This window comes from Sinohyriopsis cumingii, chromosome 9, assembly GCF_028554795.1.
Source record: "Sinohyriopsis cumingii isolate HCF-2022 chromosome 9, ASM2855479v2, whole genome shotgun sequence".
NCBI classification, from domain to species: Eukaryota; Metazoa; Mollusca; class Bivalvia; order Unionida; family Unionidae; genus Sinohyriopsis; species Sinohyriopsis cumingii.
This window is the reverse complement of record NC_142969.1, coordinates 4,836,727-4,864,452: the sequence shown is the minus strand read 5'-3', so window position 1 is coordinate 4,864,452 and position 27,726 is coordinate 4,836,727. Positions and strand designations below refer to the sequence as shown.

Below are 27,726 nucleotides of genomic sequence, written 5' to 3'. Positions count from 1 at the left end.
TTGTACAAATGAACAAAATCATATAAGTCTCTAGAAAAATTGGCTAGAAATTCACAATCTGAATGAAGGAAAATGTTAATTTGTTAAAACAAAAAATAATTGGTAGACTTGGAGTACTAATGTCAGATACCGAACAAACACCTGTGTGGACACACCCAAGTTTCTCTCTTTAAAATGTGTGGGACAGTGGAATACATTGTTCATCCCTACAGAATTTAGTGCTTGCAGTGGTATATTGGTGGCTTGAAGGTCATGAAAGGATTGTAAAAGATAATCTTTGCATTAATTAGAGATTTGGTTTTACTGTACAGTAACTGTTGATGGCATTCTTATTGCTTATATTTTGTTAATTTCTGTTTCTTACATTTTTTTTATCGAATTCATGAGTGTATGCTTGAAATGTTACTGTCTGTAATAATTATAGAATGATAATGATTATTTATTATTATTATTATTATTATTTAACCCCATCAGGTGTAGAAATCAACATCAAAAAGCACTCATGAAAAAGGTACACTGTTCAAAATAAATTCATTGGCATTACTTCAGTTTATCAGCTTATTGCTGGTTGTTACATGATATAGAAAACTGGATTGGCTGTTCTTTGAATGATTGTTCATTGTATTGTGAAATAGAAACCGAATTGGCTGCTCTTGGACTGATTGTTTATTGTTACATGATACGTAAAATAGAAATCCAGATTGGCTGTTCTTGGACTGATTGTTTATTGTTACATGATACGTAAAATAGAAATCCAGATTGGCTGTTCTGGGATTGGTTGTTGATTGTTGCATGATCTAGAAAACTGGATCAGGTACACCTCCAGAATTATTTTCAGGGTGGTGGTGTGGAAAACCTATTGTTACCTGTAATAGAAAACCAGATTGACTGTTCTTGGACTGATTGTTCATTTGTTACATAAAATAGAAAACTGAATTGACTGTTTTTTTGACATGGAAAAATGCCACAAATAAAGTTTGATGTTAAACAAGATATGTGCTTGATTAACCAATGAAAATGTTGCTCCTTTAATCTTGAAGAACGGTCCTTCATTATGACATATAGTAATAATCTATACGTTTTTGTAGATCGTTCATTTTTGTAGATACTTCATTTTTGGAGATCCTTCATTTTTGGAGATCCTTCATTTTTGGAGTTGGAAGCATTAGTCTGTATAGCTCTTGCATTTCAATCACACAACAGAAAGCAGCAATATTTGTCAGGTTTTTTTTCTTCAGAATGTGTTCGTTGTTGGACATCTATCATGCAGTTGCCAGTATAACTGCTTCTCATGTGTTCACTGTTGGACATCTAAGATGCAGTTGCCAGTATAACTGCTTCTCATGTGTTCACTGTTGGAAATCTATGATGCCGTTGCCAGTATAACTGCTTCTCATGTGTTCACTGTTGGACATCTATGATGCAGTTACCAGTATAACTGCTTCTCATGTGTTCACTGTTGGCAATCTATGATGCCATTGCCAGTATAACTGCTTCTCATGTGTTCACTGTTGGACATTTATGATGCAGTTGCCAGTGTAACTGCTTCTCATGTGTTCACTGTTGGACATCTATGATGCAGTTGCCAGTATAACTGCTTCTCATGTGTTCACTGTTGGCAATCTATGATGCCATTGCCAGTATAACTGCTTCTCATGTGTTCAATGTTGGACATCTATGATGCCATTGCCAGTATAACTGTTTCTCATGTGTTCACTGTTGGCCATATATGATGCAGTTGCCAGTATAACTGCTTCTCATGTATTCACTGTTGGCCATCTATGATGCAGTTGCCAGTATAACTGCTTCTCATGTGTTCACTGTTGGCCATCTAAGATGCAGTTGCCAGTATAACTGCTTCTCATGTATTCACTGTTGGCCATCTATGATGCAGTTGCCAGTATAACTGCTTCTCATGTGTTCACTGTTGGACATCTATGATGCAGTTGCCAGTATAACTGCTTCTCATGTATTCACTGTTGGCCATCTAAGATGCAGTTGCCAGTATAACTGCTTCTCATGTGTTCACTGTTGGACATCTATGATGCAGTTGCCAGTATAACTGCTTCTCATGTATTTATTGTTGGACATCTCTCATGCAGTTGCCAGTATAACTGCTTCTCATGTGTTCACTGTTGGACATCTATGATGCAGTTGCCAGTATAACTGCTTCTCATGTATTTATTGTTGGACATCTCTCATGCAGTTGCCAGTATAACTGCTTCTCATGTGTTCACTGTTGGACATCTATGATGCAGTTGCCAGTATAACTGCTTCTCATGTGTTCACTGTTGGACATCTATGATGCAGTTGCCAGTATAACTGCTTCTCATGTGTTCACTGTTGGACATCTAAGATGCAGTTTCCAATAATAACTGCTGCTCTTAAGCCTTATTCTCAACTTAATGACCAGGGGTCATTATGAATACTTAAACATTTTCCTAGAAGGGTGTATTACACTGTTCATCTTATCTACATGGTGTACATATTAAATATATATGGAGGTCAGTAACCTTGTACAAGTTTCCATTAAAACAGTTACTTACAAAGCTGGAATAGAGTTTCTTACGGCTTAACAGAAAGTCACAAAGTGAAATTGTATGGTTAATTATTAAGTCAGTACCATTGTACATGTGAGGCATATATGACAAATTCCTGGAGGTTGCATTCAACATATTTAAATTAATTAGATTTTGGCCACATGTCCATGTGAGTTTGATTGTGAATAATTACTTGGTTCATCCCTGCATTTAATTGAACACATAATTGAGTTTCTGCCCTTAATTTCCTATTATCCATCTTCAACATAAATGGCATGTTTATGGTCATACTGTTTGAAGATCAACACAGAATTGTTTGAAAAACAATTGTATTTTATTATTTAGATTTTGATGATTGAGTACACCGTGTTTTTAATTCAGCTTTTAATTCAGGTTGGTGTTTCAATAAATAAAAAAGCTGATCATGAAAAAGACTGGATTTGTTAACATTAAGGAATCCTATATAAATACATTCAACGAGTATTCAGAAAGGAAATTGTATTATTCATTTCAGCTCAACATTAACATTTTAAAGTTTGTGTCATGACTGCAGGGTAAATTGCCTTGACACAAGACAAATTGTGGCTCATCCAATGGTGAGAATCAAACCCATATCCTTTTGGTCAGGAGTCCAACACCTTCACCACTTAGCCACCATGACTTGAACTGGTCTGACTCCAAAGTTCTGCTGACACAATGGGATAACAGACCTGAGTCTGTATTTCACTCTTAGATACATATCCTTGTAGAAGTTTAATAATTAAATTTTCATTTCATTGAAGCAAATCTTGAATTGATATTGTACTTGGGCCTGGATAGAAAAGATGAGATATTTTCATTTCACCTGAATAGTTCTGTGCTTGCATATGTGTAAATATTTGCTGGTTGCCTATCATGGTAAAATAATAGGTTCTTCGTTCCACTATGAGGTAAGCTTAAATAAGTTAATTTAACTTTCTGTACTTCAATTAAAGATTGTAGGAAGAAAACATTAAGAGACTTTCGTTCATTTTGGCAATATAGTCCAATCCCAGTAGGAGTCATACTAACACCTGAAGTTTAACAGGAAATCTTCTCTACGATTTGAGTTTGCATGTTTTCACTATCGTTTACCATTAATTAATTTTTGGAAATTCTCTTGTATTTACATGTATTTCTATTGTGCCATGGTTACACTTCATTAGTGGAGCATTTGACATGTATACCATGGGGTTATGGGTTGGATACTCACCCATGCCAGCTCAGTTTGGCTGTCTTGGTGTGTCCTTTAGAAGCTCCTTATCCTCTGCATAATGAACACCTGTAGCCAATAATGTTTTAAAAGAGCTGATGATACAATTTAAAAAGGCCTAGTGTATACATGTACAAAAGGTACTCCAATCCCATTTGCACAGTTCAGTGGGACATGTAGGTCAGTTAACACAGACATGCAATCCATGAAATTACTTAAAAACATACAGAGGCTACTTTAGCTTGGGGATACAACCCATATTTTTTCTTGTCCTTGTACAGAGACATTTGGTGTCCTATATCAAAGGAATGTAAAATGTAGGTCAGATTTAGTAACTGGACATGTGTGTCAAAACTATACTGTATGCAGTGGCAACATAAGAGGGAGTTGGTGGGTGTGGGGCACATTTGTTTGGAAGCTTATTTTTGATGATAAAATTTTCCGTGTATTTCACCTTCACCTTAGTGTAATTGGGTTTCACGAAACTTAGTAGCAGGGGAGGGGAGATGGTGGCTGGCTTAAAACTGTTCTCTGTAGCAAATTAGGGGCATAAAAAACATTGCCTCCAGGTACCTCAAAACCTCATGCTGCCACTGTAGATCAGATTTAGTAAGCGACAAGGCCACCAAAAGATATAGATACATGTACATTAGTTGTGGAGGTGTTTTCATTAAATGACAACTACAAAGCCTGCATTTTATGTATACAGGGTACATGTACATGTGTGATTCTTCTTTGCAAAATTATAAACATCTAATGATATACTTGGTAAATTCACAAATACATCTTCAGGGTTGATCAAAATTTTCTTTTCATCCACTCCATTTCTTTTGGGCTAGGAATTTATTTTGGACATATTTTCTTTTGCACTAGTACATGTTCTTTTGGACCTGTACATGTTCTTTTGGAATAAAAGATTTTTTTTGAGGACGTTTTCTTCGGACTAGTGCATGTAGTTGTTAGTACAGTTTCAGTTCACACCAGTCGTCATATTTTTAGGCTCGCATCCAAATGTATCCAAAGCAGTTTTATACCTCTGCATTATAAATGATGACGATAATTAATTAAGGATGTTGATTTGGATACGTGCCTGACACATACATGCCAACCATTAAGCTTTTGGTCTAATCATTACCCCTTTTTTCACCAAATTGCGGATTGCGCTAAACTTTATCTGGATTATGCCATTTTGGTACATTAAAAAATAAAATAAAAATAAGGCTATAAAATTTGTTCTTGCCATTTTTATTTTCATCACTTTAATTCCACTCATAAAAGATTATTAAAACAGTGACTGATGCATAAGAATAGTTTAATATCATAGTTTATATATATATATATATATATATATATATATATATATATATATATATATATATATATATATATATATATATATATATATATATATATAACAATGCATGTACATTCCTGCCACTTCGTCCCCACCAAGTCAGTAATTGCCCAAACTGATGTGATCATGGTGTCCTAGTTGACAACTTTGCTTCCAGTCTGGCTAATGTCTCCTTGGAGAAATAGATAAAGCAGGCAGTGGCAACATAGTTTTATTCCTCCACCTTCAAGTGAATATTCTTTCTTTCAGTCTTCCTTGATACTGTACCTTCCTTATCAAATAATTATACACACTCATTTTATCCAGGTACTAAAGTTAAGCTTATACAATTTGTCATTAAAAAATAAACATTGATGGCTTGATAATTAGCATATATTTTGGCCATAATCACACCTTGATTGTTGATTAATTTTATCACACCTTGATTGTTGATTAATTTTATCACACCTTTATTGTTGATTAATTTTATCACACCTTGATTGTTGATTAATTTTGTCACACCTTTATTCATTTTATAACGGATTAAGCACTTGTAGAAGTCATTACTGTCATTTGAATCAGTTTGTAAAGGAAACTGACAATAATATAAGAAGAGTGCCTTCACAAATTTCATGTCGTTGACTTCCTTGATTGAAATTAATGGGTAATCCATGCATCGCTACTTTAGTTGAGTAAACACAGTGTAACAGCTGAGTTTGAAATGCAGCTAACTATTGATTTAGTGTTTTTGATTGGCTGTCATAATTCAGACACAGTATACATTCCATCAGTAAATAGTACAAGTGCATACAAGGTATTTATCAATGGCAACTTACGGTAGATGTCTCAGGACCTGAATGAATCAATGGTGGGAGGTAGATAAAGTGATTAAAGCATGAAAATTAACACTTTCATGACATATATTAAAATAACACTAGAGATTGTCTAGAACCTCAGAAAATGTTACTTCTTCAACTTTGAAAATGTTGGGTTGTTGAGTTAGATCAGCCGTCCTTTTAAGGAGGAAATGCTCATACAATTTTCCAAATACAGTCCCATTAAACTATGCACAAATTTTTTTTCTCTTAGATACTGTCATAAAACAAGTCATTCCCTGAGTAGAAGATGCATCATTTGACTGCAGAATTATGTATTTTTATCATTTTGTTCACACCATTGGAGAGCTAACAAATCACATTCATTGGTTAGTTGATTTAGCTTGCTACAATCATCAGAATTTTCATTTGAAAGAGTGCATTGCTCAAGAGGCTGTTTTGACTAGCGACATTTGCTAAAGGTTGATAAGGTGGATTGATGACCATTGGGTAGCAAAGATGGGGAGGATGACCATTGGCTAACAAAGATGGGGAGGATGACCATTGGCTAGCGAAGATGGAGAAACTTCTAAAAGAGAGATCACTGTATGCATACTTGATGGAAAAAGCCAGTTGATTTCAGAACTGTAGATAGATTTTAGTGACGAAGTTACTGTCTTGTTAGAAACTACAAGTAGTTGCTATTTTTGGGGGGTTCATTTTCAAAGGGTGTCTCATGAATAATGCAATACAGTGTCCAGTGAACACTACAATTCAGTGTCTAGTGAACACTGCAATATGGTGTCTAGTGAACACTGCGATAGGGTGTCTAGTGAACACTGTGTAATAAGGTGTCTAGTAAATGTTATGCAGTATGGCTTACAATGCTTGATTAACAACTAGTCCTGCTTTATCACTGTTAGACTAATTCTAATGGCCTTTCAGTACTTGACTTGATGTTTCAGCTAATAAATGTTACTCCAAATGTATAAATGCATCATTCTTGTGGATCTTGTTTATTTACTAATAACCGGGTAAGTACAGTACTTGTACATTTACTAGTACTGTACTAAGTGAAAAGACTACATGTACATTTACTGGTACTATACTAAGTGCACAGACTACTTGTACATTTATTCCTTGGCGTGAAAATATATTGTTCAGTAGTTAATTCTTGATAGCAAGAAACTCTTTTGCAAAGTGTACATATTAGAGATACATGTACTTTACAGTGTAAAAAAACACATTATTGGTAAGACATTTTAACTAGATATGTGAACATGTCTACAGGACTCACTAATTCAGTTCCCATAGTAAACCTATGCAAACACCATGATATTAAAAATTCAATAACTTAAAATTTTTGAGTGCTCATGATCAAACCTATATTTATCAGTATAGATGAAACCTGGATGTCAGCTTCTGTGTAGAGGAAAGGATATGAGCCGTGGCATTTTCTGGACCTGCATGTGTTTGAAACATGTGCTTTCAATTCTGCACCAAAGAGTCAGGTGCTAATTTTAGTAATGAGTGTTCCAAACTCAAGACTGTTTAACAACTGAATTTCCATCAATAAAACAATGTCTCTATTTTTGTTTTTCACTTACAGCTAGGATAAGCTCTTAAAAGGTTCTTTTTCGTGCAACATAACTTACATTATTAACCAATCCTGGTCAGCCTAACCCATATATACTCTATTTTATGTTCACCCATTTCCAGGCTGGTTCCCATTTTTTCACACCATTAGTACTGTGTGTCCTACATCTAAGATGTACCAGTGTGTATGTGTGTGTGTGTGTCTACACATGGGGTTTATAGCAAGGGGTCACTACACATGTATTTTGTTTTGCATATGTACATTGTTGTTTGGAGTTGGTTGTACATGTTTAGATATTTCTTAGAGAGCTTATCTTATATGATGCTGTGCTGGCAAGCTCAAAGTACAGAGCATGCTGTGATGAGAGTCTTATCTACTGTAGATCTGACAGACTGCATCTCAACTCTGTTTACAAGTGGTATACAGGGAGTTGCCACATCTTGAACACAGTCAACATAATGCTTATTCATGTAGCTGTACACCCAAAATACCTTGTCTTTTTTTCTTCTTCAAGGATGTACTGTAATGTTTCCATTTGTAACTTCACATATTAACGTTTATTTTTGGCAAGAAGTCAGTACGTGTTGTAAAAAAGAAAAGTTTGCTGCAAGATGGATGCTTTTTACATGTAACAAGAAAGACTGTGCTGTAAGAGGGATGCTGTGTACATGTAACAAGAAAGTCTGTGCTGTAAGATGGATGCTGTGTACATGTAACAAGAAAGGCTGTGTGCTGTAAGATGGATGCTATGTATATGTAATAAGAAAGGCTGTATGCTGTAAGATGGATGCTGTGTACATGTAACAAGAAAGACTGTGTGCTGTAAGATGGATGCTGTGTACATGTAACAAGAAAGACTGTTTGGTATAAGATGGATGCTTGGAAATTCATTTGATGGAGCAAAGTAAAATATTTTCATTTAATGGACATATTTACTGTAATATTGCTTACAATATTTTGTACACATTTTATATTTTTCAGATGTACAGAAAACACTAGTTAAGAAATATTAATTAAAATTTTCGTAAGAGAACCGTAAATTTATATATATTTGACAATAAAGGAATTTCTTTGCACAGCAGTTTAGATATAATTTTATTGATTAAAGGTGTAACAAAAATCAGGAAAGAGTAATAACAGAACACACACACACACACAGCTTCCTTGAGTCTTTACATTTGCTGGACAGTTTTGACTGGCACATGCTCTGTGTAACTGGTCCCAGATCCTAGAGCATTCCAAAATGTCGTTAGATAAAATTGTCATCAATTTGTTTATACATGTAACTGTCAGTAAACACCCTAACAAAGTAAAATTCACTATGTTTACAAATTGTCAGATAGTTAAAAAAGGTAAAATAAACATAATTCTTAGGTGACAGTTACAACATTGCTCAAAATGAAGGGACCATTGCTAATAATCTTTATACACCTACTTCTTCACTGGAAATGAAGGGACCCTAGCTAATGACCTTGGAACACCTACTAACTCCAAACAAAATGAATGGACCATTGCTGATAACCTTTGAAAACACAGGGTTAGGGTTAGAGTTAATACACTGTAGCTAATGACCACTACGCTTGCTATTTGCCTAAATTTAACTCATTCGGCCCCAATCCTGCCTGTAGGCATGATGAGGCTGTACCCTATTTCTGAGCTCTGCAGCATCGAGGTCATTTAAGATACACCAACATGGGTGGTATTACAAAAAAGCAGACAGATACAGCTCTACAATGATACCAAATAATCTGGAAGTTCTATTTGCAGTACAAAATACAGAGGGAAAAACCTAATTTTTTGGACCCGTTTTTTTTCCACCCAAAATTTTCTAGTGGTTGGAATGCGATATTGTGTCTGGATTTTAGACCTTTTGGCCTCAGATCTAAGGCAGACCGGTATGAACTGCATAAAGACAGGTGAACCTTTGCAAAATCTAGGATAAGGTGGGCATTTGGAATAAAGAGTGGTCTCCATACGAAATTGATGGGATCAGTAAGCAAAAAAAAGGGAAGAACTCCAACTTTTACCCTTCTGCTCATGCGCAAGCAAAATAACTAATGGAAAATGATGTTTCTAATACAAATAGGCATTAGTCTCATGGAAAATCTGTTGAAAGCTGATGTTTTACGATGTATTCAGAAATAGCCCCCAAAATACCTTTCCTACTTGCATTTCAGGCTAAAATGACCAAAAACCTTCAGGGCCGAATGAGCTAATGGACCATAATATGATCTTTACACTTAACTGACCATTACTGTTGACTTTTCTGCACTTTCTACTCTGCACAAAATTATTGGACCATTGCTTTTGACCTTTCTACACTTGCTACTCTGCTCAAAATGAATGGTCCATTACTATTGATCTTTCTATATTTGCTTCATCACTCAAAATTAAGGGAACATTTCTAACGACCTTTGCACACTTGTCATCTAGTTTAAAATGAGATACAAGGTAGATTAGTCCTGGTGTGGGATAAAGTTGTTGAAGATTACATATCTTCACTACTGAGATACAGGTCACTAAATATAAATGACATGCATTTATTAGTTAATTGATATAACAAGAAATTAGACAGTTCCATTTACTTGTGAAGGAACCTGATCATCCGATGGGATCTTAATGCAGTTTGTGTTTTGTCCTGTGTTTGATGGAAAATTCAGGTAGTTACTTTTACAGTAGCACTGACGTAGTGAATGGATTTTGTTATGGTCCTAACAGAATAGACACCAAGGCAGTGTTGATGTAAACAGTGACTTGAAATAATAATATATTACATTTCTGCCAATTTTCTAAGTTGTAGAAATGTGAGCCTGGTCATGTTGCAGTGATACCTTTCTGGACTTTAACTGCATTCAAGCAAAATATGCCTGAAAACAAATCATTTTTCTAGTCAAGAATTTCTTAGTCACATTTCTTGATGCTGTACATACACATGTACTTGGCACTAATTGGACAAACCTGAAAACTTTTCATTCTTAGATACAATCAGGAACTTCCATGAACTAAAAACTTTTATAAACTATTTGTTTCCAAGTCTTTCCCATCTTGGGAAGTTTCACTGTTTTTTTTTTAATTTATCGCCCAAGACACACCATAATGATGAATTCCAACCCCATCTAGCTTGGAAATGGGAAAGTCTTCAATGGAGTAAAATATAGCATCTCTAAACTGGATTTCTCTGCAAACGATCCATTTTTAAAACCAAATATTAATTCTAAATTGGGTAGTTTAAACATTAACCTAACTCAACGTTATGGCTACCAGTATAGAACTGATCAGAATCTGGTCTAGTCCAACAATATCCAGTGTAGGAAAGCTGTACTGTAATTGGTATTCAATCCAGACCCTGTGTGTAGGAAAGCTTTACTGTAATTGGTATTCTATCTGGACCCTGTGTGTAGGAAAGCTTTACTGTAATTGGTGTTCTATCTGGACCCTGTGTTTAGGAAAGCTGTACTGTAATTGGTATTCTATCTGGACCCTGTTAGCTTTATTAACTGGGCCAGTTCCTCATGAGATTTACTGTTAGCTGTAATGCTGGTAAATTTTGTAGCTTTATTAACTGAAAATGCTTCCTCCTATTTACTGTAAGCAGTAGTGCTGGAGAATTTGTATACAGTTTCGATCAAAGAAATTTTTAGGCAACTAAAACAGCCTTTCAGCAGTGCATGCTGGTTGACATTAAAGGACTTGTGAATAATCTTTAAGTCCTGCATAACAGTGTCATGTGATTGGGAGACAAATGGGACTTTGTTTCAATTGTCACATTAATTCTAAATGAATTGAATATTTTAGTTGTGGTAAAATACATACAATGCATGTAATTATCATGGCATTAAAATTCTCAAGATTAACTGGCCTAATTCAGATAATTAGGGATTTAATGAAAAAAAAGTAAGACATTTGCTGTGTTATATTTGGCATTTACTATTCTTAAATGTCACTATTGATAGGCGAGTACTTACTTTAAAATGGTTGGTACAATTAACCAGTTAAATAGTTAATCAGTTGATATACATGTTAAAATTGATTATCAGTACAAAAGTTAGATAATTAATGCTTTGGGAACATTTATTAGGGGCAACAGTTACTAGTTTGAGTTTAGAATTTGACAGTAACCAATAAATATACTTGACTAATAACAGCAGAAACTTAAATTTAAATTTTTTATAGATGTTCGGTCCAAGTCATGGCATATGCATGCAGTAAAATTTGACACATAATAAATTATTGAACATTAGTTTCAGAAAATTGTAACAAGTTATTATGTGATTTTGGATATTCCCATAGACGAACAAAGATGGCAGCTGTCTGTCCTCTTATTCCGTATCATTAAATGAATACATTAGGGGAATTAAATTTTTTTGTAAGGAAACAATTATTTGAAACAAAGCTCCCGTTGCACCATAAAAGTATTCTGTACTGTTTGTATGTAGTTATGTGTATGGTGTCCTATATAAAGATCTTTAGACCCCCCCCCATGTGTTTCCTGCAGCACTAGTTTTAAAATTAGGTTTTTGAGTTAGTTTTTTTTATATAAAACTTATATTTAGTATAAATATTGTTCTAAGTGTTACCAGTACTGAGCAAAACTGGCTCAATTACATGCACAGATCAATTTTCTAGTATTATTTGTTTAAAATTCTGAATTTTTTTTTAACCCTGGGGAAAAAATTGCTAGGGTCAGCACCAAAAAATAGGGACATTCGGACGACCGGACACATTTTTTTTGGCCACTGTATCAGCATGGTATGGTTCAGGTGGTGTACTAAATGATCCCTTACTGCTTGTATGATGAGGTACACGTGGTATCATAAATGTGGTACATGTATCACACAACCATATCCTGTACTGCTGTTATCGTTTGGTATCACCTAACAGTATCCGGTACTGCTAAAGTGGTGCGTGAGGTATCACATAACCGTATCCTATATTGCCGGTATGATGTAGTGCCTGTGGTATCACACAACAGAATCCTGTACAGCCAGTATGGTGTGGTGCATGTAGTATCACACAACAGAATCCTGTACAGCCAGTATAGTGTGGTGCATGTAGTATCACACAACAGAATCCTGTACAGCCAGTATGGTGTGGTGCATGTAGTGTCACACAACAGAATCCTGTACAGCCAGTATGGTGTGGTGCATGTAGTATCACACAACAGAATCCTGTACAGCCAGTATGGTGTGGTGCATGTAGTATCACACAACAGAATCCTGTACAGCCAGTATGGTGTGGTGCATGTGGTATCACACAACAGAATCCTGTACAGCCAGTATGGTGTGGTGCAAGTGGTATCACATGACAGTATCGTGTACTGCTAAAATGGTGTGGTGCATGTAGTATCACACAACAGAATCCTGTACAGCCAGGATGGTGTGGTGCATGTGATATCACACAACAGAATCCTGTACAGCCAGTATGGTGTGGTGCATGTAGTATCACACAACAGAATCCTGTACAGCCAGTATGGTGTGGTGCATGTGGTATCACACAACAGAATCCTGTACAGCCAGTATGCTGTGGTGCAAGTGGTATCACATGACAGTATCATGTACTGCTAAAATGGTGTGGTGCGTGTAGTATCACACAACAGAATCCTGTACAGCCAGGATGGTGTGGTGCATGTGATATCACACAACAATCCTTTACAGCCAGTATGGTGTGGTGCATGTGATATCACACAACAGAATCCTGTACAGCCAGGATGGTGTGGTGCATGTGATATCACATGACAGTATCATGTACTGCTAAAATGGTGTGGTGCATGTAGTATCACGCAACAGAATCCCGTACAGCCAGGATGGTGTGGTGCATGTGATATCACACAACAATCCTGTACAGCCAGTATGGTGTGGTGCATGTGATATCACACAACAGAATCCTGTACAGCCAGTATGGTGTGGTGCATGTGATATCGCACAACAGAATCCTGTACAGCCAGTATGTATGGTGCATGTAGTATCACACAACAGAATCCTGTACAGCCAGTATGGTGTGGTGTATGTGATATCGCACAACAGAATCCTGTATAGCCAGTATGGTGTGGTGCATGTGATATCACACAACAATCCTGTACAGCCAGTATGTATGGTGCATGTGGTAACACATAACAATATCCTTTACTGCTAAAATGGTGTCGTGCATGGTGTATCGTAAAAGGAATTAATGTGTATTGGTATGATGTAGTATCATATACAAGGATCTTGTACTGCTAATACAATAGTGTGTCATATACATGGATCCTATACTGCTAATACAATAGTGTCATATACATGGATCCTGTGCTGCTAATACAATAGTGTGTCATATACATGGATCCTGTGCTGCTAATACAATAGTGTGTCATATACATGGATCCTATACTGCTAATACAGTAGTGTGTCACATACATGGTTCCTATACTGCTAATACAATAGTGTCATATACATGGATCCTGTGCTGCTAATATGATAATGTGTCATATACATGGATCCTATACTGCTAATACAATAGTGTGTCATATACATGGATCCTATACTGCTAATACGATAGTGTCATATACATGGATCCTGTGCTGCTAATACAATAGTGTGTCATATACATGGATCCTATACTGCTAATACGATAGTGTGTCATATACATGTACAAGGATCCTGTACTGCTGATACAATAGTGTGTCATATGCAAGGATCCTGTACTGCTAATACAATAGTGTGTCATATACATGGATCCTATACTGCTAATACGATAGTGTGTCATATACATGTACAAGGATCCTGTACTGCTGATACAATAGTGTGTCATATACATGGATCCTGTACTGCTAATGTGATAGTTTGTCATATACATGGATTCTGTACTGCTAATATGATAATGTGTCATATACAAGGATCCTGTACTGCTAATACGACAGTGTGTCATATACATGGATCCTCTACTGCTAATGTGATAGTTTGTCATATACATGGATCCTGTACTGCTAATGTGATAGTTTGTCATATACATGGATCCTGTTCTGCTAATATGATAGTGTGTCATATACATGGATCCTGTACTGCTAATATGATAGCGTGTCATATACATGGATCCTGTACTGCTATTGTGATAGTGTGTCATATACATGGATCCTGTACTGCTAATATGATAGTGTAAGTGACCCACAGTCCACTTTGTAGAAACCTTACACAAAGTCCCCTCTTCTTGCAAGAGGTTTATGGGTTGGCGGATTGTACCTTCTTTCAAGGTGTCCGCTTAATTTGGTTCTTGTTATCTAGAGGTTGACCACCCTTAATGTCAAACTTGACCTTGTAGTTTGAGTAACAGTGTTCTGTGATCTTTCAGTTCTGATATTTACACTATGGAATCGAAGTTAGCTTTTGTCTTCTACTACTGGCTCAATAAACGAATGCTAAATTAAGAATAAAAGTCTCCCCTCAAAAAGACATTACCAATAATGGCCGTAGGGCGATTTGATACGTGCCTGTCCCCATAAATCTAATTAATTGTTCTCTGGCCCAAGTTAATGTGTACTTCATAGATCGCCAGAAATTTGCCTCTTCACATATAGTGTGTCATATACATGGATCCTGTACTGCAATTGTGATAGTGTGTCATGTAAAATGATACTATACAGTTATTATGGTGTTGTATGTATGGTATCAATAAAATAATCCTGTACCATTAACTTGGTGCAGTACCACATAAAAGGATAATGTACTGTTGGAGTAGTGTACTATAGTGTCATGTAAAATAATTCTTTAGTGCTAGATTGGTATGCAGTAGGTGATGTCATGCAGAGATTCCATGTTGCATATGGTGTCATATTGAAATCCTGTTGTACATGTTGTGTTGCATGAGGTGTCACGCAAGGATCCTGTACTGGTAGTATTGTGTACTGCATATGGTGTCATGTTGCAATCCTAGTATGGTGTACTGTATGTGGTGTCATGCTGAGATCCTAAACCAAGTAACAGGAAAGAGCAAAATCTTACAAGTTTTGTAACATTCAACAGATAATTTTTTTCCTTAGAATAAAAAGTGAAAATTAAAAAAGAACTCACTGTAATGCAAATTAAATCTCAAATAGTCCTAAAATATTTATCAAAAATCCTAAAGTTCCTACTGAATTCCAGTGGTATTCCAAATAATATCCAATATTGAATGCACTGATGTGCCTCCTGTTGTCTTGAACATCGTAATGTGCCAGTGGCCTGAATTGTGATGTGCTAACAGTGTCTCGATGTATCACAATAATATAATTCAAAATGTTCTTGTCTAAATTCACTATAATTCCAGATTTATGTTCCAGTCCAAGAATACTATAGATCAGCACTTTGTATTTCCAGTGAATAATAATTTGAATAAATAGTTCCACCTAAATTAAATACTGAACAATACAATAAGAATGAGTCTGCCTCTGATGTTAAATGCAAGTTCAATTAATTTCTGAAGTAAACAACATTATATAAAATGCTAAGACACAAAATTTGAACCCGGACAATTCAAAATTTCACTTTTAGAATATTCTGTGTTGTCAACAAGACAAGGTCTATTACTAAAATTATAACAAAGAAGAAAGAACATGGGAAACATCAGGTAGACCAGGTTTATCATGGTGCATTCCAATGTCATAGACCCAGATCTCAACAAACATTTACCTCCATTGATAATGATCCTAATATTTAACCCACGTAGAGAAATATTATCTATGTATTTTTTGTTTACAAAATAAAAGTTACAGGTCAGGTACACAATGAACTTGATTTTGGACAAGTCCAAAACACAGTTATACATAACATATAATGATTGAGGAAAAACCTAACAAATACAAGTTAAATATGCATAATAACACTAGTGCAGTTACTTTCACTTGTAGACCTTTTTCTTTACATTCCAAAAAGCTATCATATTACAGGACCAATAATCACTATACATTTTAGGTGACTATCATATTTGGTGTAATTTTTCGTATACAAAAAAATAATGAATAATTTCAGTGTACAAAAGATGTGTATAAAATAAATAATTATCATTTTATGGTACTGACCGTGTATGAAAAGTAAACAGATCGTACCCGAACAAGTTCTATGGAACACGCGCTACTCGGCAACCTAAAGGGACAAACATACAAAGTAAGTGTATATTTTCTGTCTCATTTCGCTCTCAACTCAAGAATCTAATTACAATAAAAATAAATGTACTCAGTGGACATTTGATACATATAAAACAGTGGTGATGATGTTGTGAGTACCCCTGTGAAAATTTCATGAACAGTTCTTGAATTATCCATGAATTGTTCTAGAATACTTTTCATGAACCATTCATAAAATGCACATGAACATTTCATGAGCAGTTCTTGAACATTAAATGGCTGAATTTTCAAGAACGTCAGAACCTGAATGTTCTAGAACATAAGTTCTTGAACAGTTAGTGAACATTTTAACATGGATTGTTCATGAACTGTTCAAGAACTAATGTTCTAGAACAGTTCTTGAAATTAAGTTCTTGAAAATTCGGCCATTTGATGTTCATGAACTGCTCATGAAATGTTCAGGTGCATTTTATTAATATTTCATGAACAAGTGTTCTAAAAGAGTTCGTGAATAATTCCAGAATTGTTCATTTCTGTCACAGTGAATCACATTCCAGATAAAAACTTTTGAACCTTTTATAAATACACCTAAAGTAGATACTTTAACACAGTTATGCCGTTAATGATTGAACTAACATAAAACAAACATAGAAACAAATTTTCACTTCTTTAATAATGATATTTTCTTGGCAGGAAAAAATTTTGCTGTTCAGACAACTTTACTGTCCTGTTTTTTTTTAAACATAATTTCTGAAGGGGGGTGGGGCAGGGATTGGTGTAAGGGTTCCAGTCCAGTTGGAACCCTTAATGCTCAAGAGACCATTTCAGGATTACTGCGGTCATATGACTGGATAATACCCCGCGCAAAATATGTTTAAAAAATAAATTATTACTTACTTAGGATTATGACATTTTCATTTTGACAGTAAATCTTGTTATGTTACTAACCAAAACCACAGGCCCTAAGTAAAAGAGTCTCTGGTGAGGTCTATTTTACAAGAAATGGTTTAAAATAGTTTACCTTCAATTCCTAGGATGGCTGCATGGTAAGGTTTCCCTTGAAATTTAGCCATTACTAAATCTCCTCTTCTGTACTCATCATGGCTTCAGTATTGTAGTGACGCTTTGTATTGACCAATTCCTTTCATTGTAATACCAAAACAACAAAAAGTATTTTCGACCTTCTATCAGTGAATCCATTTCATTTCATATTTAGCAAACGACAACGATATCTGTTGGCGGAATATTTCGATTTCGAATTGACCAACCGCATCAGCAACCGTTATTCGGATTTATCTCGGCTATTTCTGCGATGTAACATATGACCCGTACGATTGACCTCGATGTTGCGAATGATTTTATATAGTAATTATAATACAGTATCATGTGCTAGGGGTTACTTTACATGTATGTGAGAATCATAAAGCACAAGTTGCATGGATATAATATTTCTTTCTGATTTCATTATTTTGCTAACTATAAGGCCGTACAGAATTTCATATTAGATTCTTGTTATTGTTGTCATCTTTTCAGACATCCTCTGGTTTTATAATTGCCTAGAACATTTCATTTTAAGTAATATTTAAAACATGGAGTGAGCTTGCGGTTTAAAAGGTTACGTTTATGACAAAAGTAGTCTCTTTCATTGAATGGTGCTGTATTCAAAATCAAATGAACATAAATGTTTATGAACTTTTCAGTTATTTCAGCTGCAACTTTTGTGTGCTTAAACTTTTCCTGATTTGTTTCAAGATATTATCTTAAACTTTTCAGCTATTTAATTTAATTTAATTGCCATTCTTTTAGTTCTTTAACTGTTCTTGACATGGTCCAGAATTCTGTCAAGAACTATTCATGAATTTTTTATGAACTATTTAAATTCATTTTTGTATATTAAATGTTCTTAACATGGTCTAGAATTCTGTCAAGAACTATTCATGAGCTGTTATGAACTATTTAAATTCATTTTAGTACATTAACTGTTCTTAACATGTTCATGAACTCATTCAAGAACAGTTCTTGAACTCTTGTGATGTATTATTGTTCTTGAATTGTACTTCATTTGTTCTTAAAGTTATTCATGAACTGTTTATGAACTGTAGTTCATGAACAGCCAAAAATTGATTTGAAGAACGTTTCATGTTCAGTTCAAGAATAGTTCATAAAGTTCATGAACTGTTCATAATTTCAAGAACTCCATTTCACAGGGGTACAGATATATATTGTAGCAATTCATACTATCAAAGGACATTTGATACATATAAAACATTGGTGATATCATTGTGAGTATAGATATATATTGTAGCAATTCATACTATCAATGGACATCTGATACATATAAAACAGTGCTGATATTGTTGACCATATGGGTGTTGTGAATGTTGTGCAGTCCAAGTGTTACAGTCTGACAGTTTGAATGATGCCCAAACCTAATCATCCCCTGGGAATTTAATGGGCATGATTCAAAACCAAAATGAAACCAGAAACTGCAGCGTGGATCTCATTAACCCTATGTAAAGCCTAGGGTTGGGTGGTGGGTGGTTGTTGGTTTGCCTTTATTGATATTTGTGATTGTGTCTGTCTTTTAATTTGGTTTATTTGATGTCTTTATGTCATTGTCAGGGTTTCTTATTGTTGTTATGCAGGTTTACTTCATTGTGAGGCTATTTTGTTCTCTATCTACATACTTTATGTACTTAACTACTTTATCATGAGGCTATTATGTCCTTTACATGTACCTGCACACCTACCATACTAGGGAGCCACTTTACAGTGAAGCTGTTTCATCCTGCAACTTTTTACATTCCATACTGAGGATCACTTCATTATGAGGCTATTTAGTCCATTTACTACATGTATTGTACATCAGAATGTAATGGTGCAGCTGTAATGGCTGCATGCCACTAATATGTATGTATATATATCTTGGTGTTGTCCAGAAGAACCTGATGGTGTTGTTCAAAAGAGCCAGACATTTATAGAGCTTGAAAAAATAAATGTCTTTTCAACTAGGCCCATTTATCAGTATACTGTTGTGAACTTTATTTCTTGAATCATAACATCAATTAGGGTAAAACACTCCTACATTTTTTAAGGAAAAATCAGATGATTTTTTTTCTCTGAAATTTTCTTACAATTAGTTGGATTATTTTGATATTCTGAGCCATCCTAGTAATAATATATGTGTGGAATCTTTTCTTGATTCACTACAGAAAAATTTAGACAGCATTGCCAAAGCAGTTTAGTGTAAATGACTAATCTTCAAGCATTGGAGTCTGGCATCCTCTTTTAATTAATCAGCCAATTCTTCTGGCCTGTCTGTCTCCACTCCCCATTATGACAAAGCAGTCAGCAGAACTCTGTAGGACTTACATACAGAAGTTCAGGGAAAAAGTTTGGTCTCATCTGCATTAGCAACTAATGCGATGTATCTATCCTTTCTGATAGTGAAAACTTTAAGATTCCATGGTAAAGTTTTGTGTTGAAGGTTTTAGCTCACCAGCATCTTTTGAGAAACCTGCAATAACATTTTACCAAATTCAGACTCTTGCATGAAGATCTTTAAAAATATATTTAGATGGTGCTAATTGACCATCAGATATGGATATCATTACTAAAGGTATTAAACAAGTTCAGCAGCTTCTTAAAACCACTTAACAGAATTTGACCAAATTTAATGGAAGGCATTGTGGCAGGAAATTTGGTTAAATTTAATAAAGGCATCCTGACTTGATGTTTGGTCAGATTTGATGGCAGGCATCCTGGCATGAAGTTTGGTCAAATTTGATGGAAGGCATCGTGGCATGAAGTTTGGTTAAATTTGATGTAAGGCATCGTGGCATGAAGTTTGGTCAAATTTGACGGAAGGCATTGTGGCATGAAGTTTGTTTCAAATTTGATGGAAGGCATCCTGGCATGAAGTTTGTTTCAAATTTGATGGAAGGCATCCTGGCATGAAGTTTGTTTCAAATTTGATGGAAGGCATCCTGGCATGAAGTTTGGTCAAATTTGATGGAAGGCATCCTGGCATGAAGTTTGGTCTGATATGGTCACAAAAAGATGAAAACAGGTAAACAACTTCTTCTCCCAAACTGCTCAACATTATTAGACCAAATTTGATAGAAGACATCCTGGCATGAAGGATGCTGATCCTCCATTAGATTCATCTGATTAAAATCAGACCTCCTCTAACCTAGGCGAAGATCTGACGACTGCCACTTAAGGGTCATGTTCCGCTGACCTTTGAATTAAGCCAATGTAAATGCAGCTTTCAAAAATATGAAAGTGAGTCAGATCACTAGGTATACATTCAAGCTCTTTATCCACACTTCTGAGTCTCCAGATGCAAAGATAGAAGACTTCATCTGATATGTTGATAAAATTAGCGATTATAGTAATAATATAGGTTACCAGAACTTGACCTCTAATAGGTCACTGTCAGATCTTCATGTAGGACAGCAGAGATCTGATTTTAATCAGATTGCCATTAGATGTGACCACCATCCTAAAAATAAAAATTGAAACTAAAATTGACTCAGCTTATTAAAAACACATGTTAGTGACTTATAGGTCACTTATATTTATTGCTTATATAGGGCTTCCAAGTGACTATTCTCTTACTTACAGTATAGAACACTTATAAGTGACATAGGATTAGGATTTAATTTGTGTATTGGACAGTTTGTATGCAAATTAGGCATTTCATATGGACAAGTACAGTGGTCCCTTACAATAAAGTACCTCATTATAACACTGTTCCTTTAATTTGGCCAGAATTTTTCATTGATCCCATTACATGATGTAAGTTTGCCCCTTTAATTAGGCCAGATATTGTCATTACCTCCATTGCATGATGCAGAGCTGTCCCTTTTAATAGGCCAGATATTGTCCTTACCTCCATTACACGATGCAGGGCTGTCCCTTTTAATAGACCAGATATTGTCGTTACCTCCATTACACGATGCAGGGCTGTCCCTTTTAATAGGCCAGATATTGTCGTTACCTTCATTACATGATGCAGGGCTGCCCCTTTTAATAGGCCAGATATTGTCATTACCTCCATTACACGATGCAGGGCTGTCCCTTTTAATAGGCCAGATATTGTCATTACCTCCATTACACGATGCAGGGCTGTCCCTTTTAATCGGCCAGATATTGTCATTACCTCCATTACATTATGCAGGGCTGTCCCTTTTAATCGGCCAGATATTGTCATTACCTCCATTACACAATGCAGGGCTGTCCCTTTTAATCGGCCAGATATTGTCATTACCTACATTACACGATGCAGGGCTGCCCCTTTTAATAGGCCAGATACTGTCATTACCTCCATTACACGATGCAGGGCTGTCCCTTTTAATAGGCCAGATATTGTCATTACCTCATTTACACGATGCAGGCTGTCCCTTTTAATAGGCCAGATATTGTCATTACCTCATTTACACGATGCAGGCTGTCCCATTTAATAGGCCAGATATTGTCATTACCTCCATTACATGATGCAGGGCTGTCCCTTTTAATAGGCCAGATATTGTCCTTACCTCCATTACACGATGCAGGGCTGTCCCTTTTAATAGGCCAGATATTGTCATTACCTCCATTACATGATGCAGGGCTGTCCCTTTTAATCGGCCAGATATTGTCATAACCTCCATTACACAATGCAGGGCTGTCCCTTTTAATAGGCCAGATATTGTCATTACCTCCATTACATGATGCAGGGCTGTCCCTTTTAATAGGCCAGATATTGTCATTACCTCCATTACACGATGCATGGCTGTCCCTTTTAATAGGCCAGATATTGTCGTTACCTCCATTACGCGATGCAGGGCTGTCCCTTTTAATAGGCCAGATATTGTCATTGATCCCATTACACGATGCAGGACTGTCCCTTTTATTTGACCAGATATTGTCATAACCTCCATTACGCGATGCAGGGCTGTCCCTTTTAATAGGCCAGATATTGTCATTGATCCCATTACGCGATGCAGGGCTGTCCCTTTTAATAGGCCAGATATTGTCATTGATCCCATTACATGATGCAGGGCTGGAATTTAATGCTTGCATACTCACAGAATGTGAGTTATTTATAAAATGTGCGAGCCGATGCTTCAGTCTGTTGCATCTCTTTGCAGGTGCAAATTTTCCAGTGAGATACAGGAAGTCATTAAACAGAACTCCCTGAAGTACTACATTTCCAAAAAATAATGTGGCGATGTTGAAATTAAGGTTGCTTTGGAATCAGTTACCTTACTGTGAGTTATCTGGCTTGTAGTCTATAATGTGTATTAGGGTACAACAATTTTTTTTCTCACAGGGAAGCATATTATCTCTTCCTTGCTCATCCTGTTTATTCACAATATGGAAATATATCTGCTACATTATCTTTGGTAAAGTTTGTTACAACGATATGTGTTTTTTGTTTGATAATGTGCTCTGCTTGTATTGTTCATGAGATGGCCAATATCATACACGTCACATTATTCTGGCTTTCCTCAAAAAATACAATCACTGTTCCTGACATGTTTGTGTTCCGTATGGTGAGTTATGTTGAAGAACCTCTTTTGGTTCAAAATTACAACCATGGAGTTGTGTGATTTGTTTGAAAAATACAGCCATGGAGTTGTTTGATTTGTTTGAAAAATATAAACTTGGACTTGTGTGATTTGTTTGAAAAACATAAACTTGGACTTGTGTGATTTGTTTGAAAAATATAAACTTGGACTTGTGTGATTTTGACTTGCATAGTTTAAAAATACAAACAGACCTGTGTGATTGTGACTTGGATGGTTTAAAAATACAAACTTGGACCTTGTGATTTTGACTCTCATGGTTCAGATATACAAACATGGGCCTTGTGTGATTTTGTCTCTCATGGTTCAGAAATACAAACATGGGCCTTGTGTGATTTTGACTCATGGTTCAGAAATACAAACATGGAACTTCGTAATTTGAACTCTCATTGTTCAGAAATACAAACATGGGACTTGTGTGATTTTGACTCGTGGTTCAGAAAGACAAACATGGGACTTAATTTTGTGAATTTGACTCTCATGGTTCAGATATACGAATATGGGACTTAATTTTGTGATTTTGACTCTCATGGTTCAGAAATATGAATATGGGACTTGTGCGACTTAAATTAGGTTGATGCTACATCAGACATTAATTCAATACGCAACTTCACCAAAAAGTGCTATAAGGAAGCAATTGTGCTAAATTTGCAAAGGTATGAATTTGGGTTTGCAAAGACTCACTGTTTGTGATTAATAGTTATGGTAAAAACTTCCAATCTTTGATGGTTCCTGGGGGAAAAAAACAATTTATTACAGTCTGTTCAAGCAGTTGGTATCTTGTAGATGGATATTCATGCTGATTGCTCCTATTTTGGGGTCAAATGATAGCAGGGGATTTTTGTAATTTTGTTTAACCTTTGTAAAAAGCTATTAATCTATTTTCCAATCTATATTGGTTTAAGTGTTTCTAAGGCAACTTAATATTTAGGTCATACTTCCTGTAGTTTGAATTTGATGTTACAAACCTGGTTGCTTGGATCGTATCAAGTTCATTCTATGCTACCTGTGGAATGGGTGCCCAAACCATGCAAGCGTATTCAAAAATAGGTTTAATTAAAACCTCTGAAAGCTAATTCTTCCACATTTTGTTGACAAAATGATACATGTAAGCTAAATCGTAATAATCCTAAACTGTGATTTGTCTCAGTGCATATACTTTATAAATGTGAAGGTACATTTCATTGCTGGTATTTGTGATGCCTACATACTGTATTGCTTCAGATTTGCTTAAGAAGTTCATTTCATGGAGTACGAAATTTTAAAATTTTAATTTATTTCTTCATCTTATTTAAAGTAGATTGGGCAGGAATTGCATACCCATTTTTGTGCCTGTTAAAAATCAGACTTCATTTACCAGCAACAAAAAAACTATTCATCTGGTGTTGTATTTTTTTATATAAGATGATGATAAAACTTAAAATGAAATGATTGAACGATAGTATAGTTCTTATGACTTCATATCTCCTGGCTTAAAATGTATTATTAAATTTTTTATCTGGTTTAACAGTAATGTCATTAAAAGAATAGGATTGTACAAGTTGATATTTTCTCCACTCTAACGATGTACAAGTAGTTCAAAATGTTAAATTCAAGTCCTGATGATGCTGGTTGGTTTAATGCATTGGTTCTTAACCCGTGGGTTGCAACCCAAAATAGGCCACATTGCCGTTTTGAGTGGGTCACCATGATCAACCTTAATAATTTGAAATATCCTAGCAAGTGTTTTATTTAGCACCTGATAGGTGGCATGGCTAACACCAGAAACCTAATCTGGGTCGCCGCTATTAATAGTTCAGAACCACTGTTTGAATGGCACTTTTATCACATGATTGGGTAAGGTATCAGTTTAGTCTGAGTTTCTCCTGACCCTTGTCACCCCATTTTTTGATTTTTTTCCTATAGCAACACTAGCAGTGGTGTATTGTTGTGTACACCCCAACATAAATCTCCAAATATCCAACATGGGATGACATAGGTCAGAGGAAACTTGAGTAAACTGATACCATACCGAACTCTGGCTAGGTATCATATCAGTTATGGGAGGTACATGCAACCCCTAGATTATAAGTCTGATAGTTCTATCAACTGTAGCTCTCCAAATGATTATCACATGTAGGTGTTTCCACAGTGTATGTGTATAATATATCTATTGTAAGGTGGCCTACAAATAAAATGGTATACCTTCTATATGTGCTTATTGGACAAGTCCTACAGGAAGCTGCACAGACTCAGATCTGCCATCGCATGATGCATTGGCCGGTCTGGGTATGTGCAGTTTGTTAGGAGTAATCAGTAAAACAACAACATAGACCCTTTTCGGCAGGCACATTATGCTACAGTAGATCAGGATCTTTGTTGCTTGAAGTTTGACTCAACTTATAAGCAAGTATATACGGTTTTCTGATGGTTAATGTGAATAGTGTTATGGCAAAGGATCATGTGAACAGTGTTATGGCAAAGGATCATGTGAACAGTGTTATGGCAAAGGATCATGTGAACAGTGTTATGGCAAAGGATCATGTGAACAGTGTTATGGCATAGGATCATGTGAACAGTGTTATGGCATAGGATCATGTACACTTCTCAGGAAGTGAATCAGGTCCTCCTCCACTTTCCTTAAATACCAACTGACACACTTGTATTGGTTTGTAAACTGGCAGTTTCTAATTTCAGGAGTCAGACACATTAGTAGGGAGTGCCAAAATAGGTTATGTCATTACTGTTTACATCCCCTGCTTTCTGTCTTGCTGACATTTCACAGCATCCATGATAACTGGTAAAGTTTCTATGGAAACAAACCAAATGCAAGCATTTTATAATCCATATGTGAATGTTTTTTTTGGTTGGTTGTAGTGAAATTCTTGGAGTGTTAAACCCCCTATAAAGTATTCAGTACCCATTCACATTGAAGGGTTAGTCGCCGATTAGATTTAAATTGAACTTTAAAATATGGGCTTAGATCATCAAGCTCGTGGATGGGTTTAATAGTGAGTGAGATTCATTCATATTGCGGATGTAAATGGGTGAAAAATCGTCAGAGGAAAGGATCTGGATTTTCGCACACAAAGTGATGCAGTACAATTAGTGGACTAGTTGTATGGTAGATTGGTCATCTTTGATATTTGCTGTTTTACCTTTTTTAAAATGTTGTGGTCCCTGTTTAACCTTCAAATGCATCATACTTGGGGTTTGGATTGGGGTGGAGAGGGGAAGCAACTGTTTAGCAGGGACACATTTCTAGTGGATTTTTGAGGGGAAAAAATACAACACAGGACTGATTTCAAAATGGTACTTAAGGCTCTGTATCATATACATAACTAGCTCCTCTGTTTTGTGTGGCAGGGCATGATTTATAGTATTTTGACTAACTCTGTGCTCTGTGTAACTGGGCAGATTTATTGTATTTTGACTAACTCAGGAATCTTTGTTGTTTTCTGATGTGCATAATTCTTCTTTAAACTGCATGCACAATTACCCTGGAATGCAATCTTTCTGACAAATCAGTACCTCCTGCAGATTATGCAGGTGTCAGCACCTATTCACTATATGAGTCTTGTAATATCTGATTATGCAGGTGTCGGCACCTATCCATTATATGGGTCTTGTAATCTCTGATAAACTCTTGAAAGAGCATCTATCACATAAGATCAACTGTTTCACAGTATGAGAGCCTACAGTTGTTGTTGTTGTAGTGGGGTTTAAAGCCATTTTTCAGCACATGATAGGCTATACATGGCGGCCAGTATATATTGTGGAGGAAGATCCTGGGAAAACCTCTGGAAGAACCACCAACCGATGAGAAGCTACTGCCTACAGTTGTGTTACATGCTATCTGTTTCACAGTATGAGAGCCAACAGTTGTGTTACATGCCATGTTTCACAGTATGATAGTCTACAGTTGTGTTACATGCCATCTGTTTCACAGTATGAGGCCCTGCCGTAGTGTTACATGCCATCTGTTTCACTGTATGAGAACCTACAGTAGTGTTACATGCCATCTGCTTCACAGTATGAGACCCTGCAGTAGTATTACATGCCATCTGTTTCACCGTATGAGGACCTAAACTACAGTTGTGTTACATGCCATCTGTTTCACTGTTTGAGAAACTACAGTTGTTACATGCCATCTGTTTCACTGTTTGAGAAACTATAGTTGTGTTACATGCCATCTGTTTCACTGTTTGAGAAACTATAGTTGTGTTACATGCCATCTGTTTCACTGTTTGGGAAACTATAGTTGTGTTACATGCCACCTGTTTCACTGTTTGAGAAACTATAGTTGTGTTACATGCCATCTGTTTCACTGTTTGAGAAACTACAGTTGTGTTACATGCCATCTGTTTCACTGTTTGAGAAACTACAGTAGTGTTACATGCCATCTGTTTCACTGTTTGAGAAACTATAGTTGTGTTACATGCCATCTGTTTCACTGTTTGAGAAACTACAGTAGTGTTACATGCCATCTGTTTCACAGTATGAGACCCTGTAGTAGTGTTAAGTGCCATCCATTTCAGTCTAAGAGCTTACAGTATTGTTACATGCCAGAAGATGCAAGTTACTGA

At 35.9% G+C, this 27,726-nt stretch overlaps 1 protein-coding gene across 7 annotated transcripts in view; it reads left to right on the top strand.

The window, feature by feature from the left end:
• LOC149791200 (LIM and SH3 domain protein F42H10.3-like) overlaps nt 1-27,726 on the top strand; it is a 135,135-nt gene that overhangs the window by 22,558 nt on the left and 84,851 nt on the right. Inside the window, exon 1 of one of the 7 annotated variants that reach the window (XM_089969655.1) lies at nt 7,960-7,986. The exons of 4 other annotated variants lie outside the window; for them this stretch is intronic. In XM_089969655.1, the coding sequence (XP_089825781.1) occupies nt 7,975-7,986 (12 nt within the window). In that variant the 5' untranslated portion in view covers nt 7,960-7,974. Of the gene's footprint in view, nt 1-7,959; nt 7,987-26,124; nt 26,152-26,240; nt 26,265-27,726 lie in introns of those variants that run through there. 2 more of the 7 variants (XM_089969654.1, XM_089969656.1) reach the window with 2 other exon arrangements.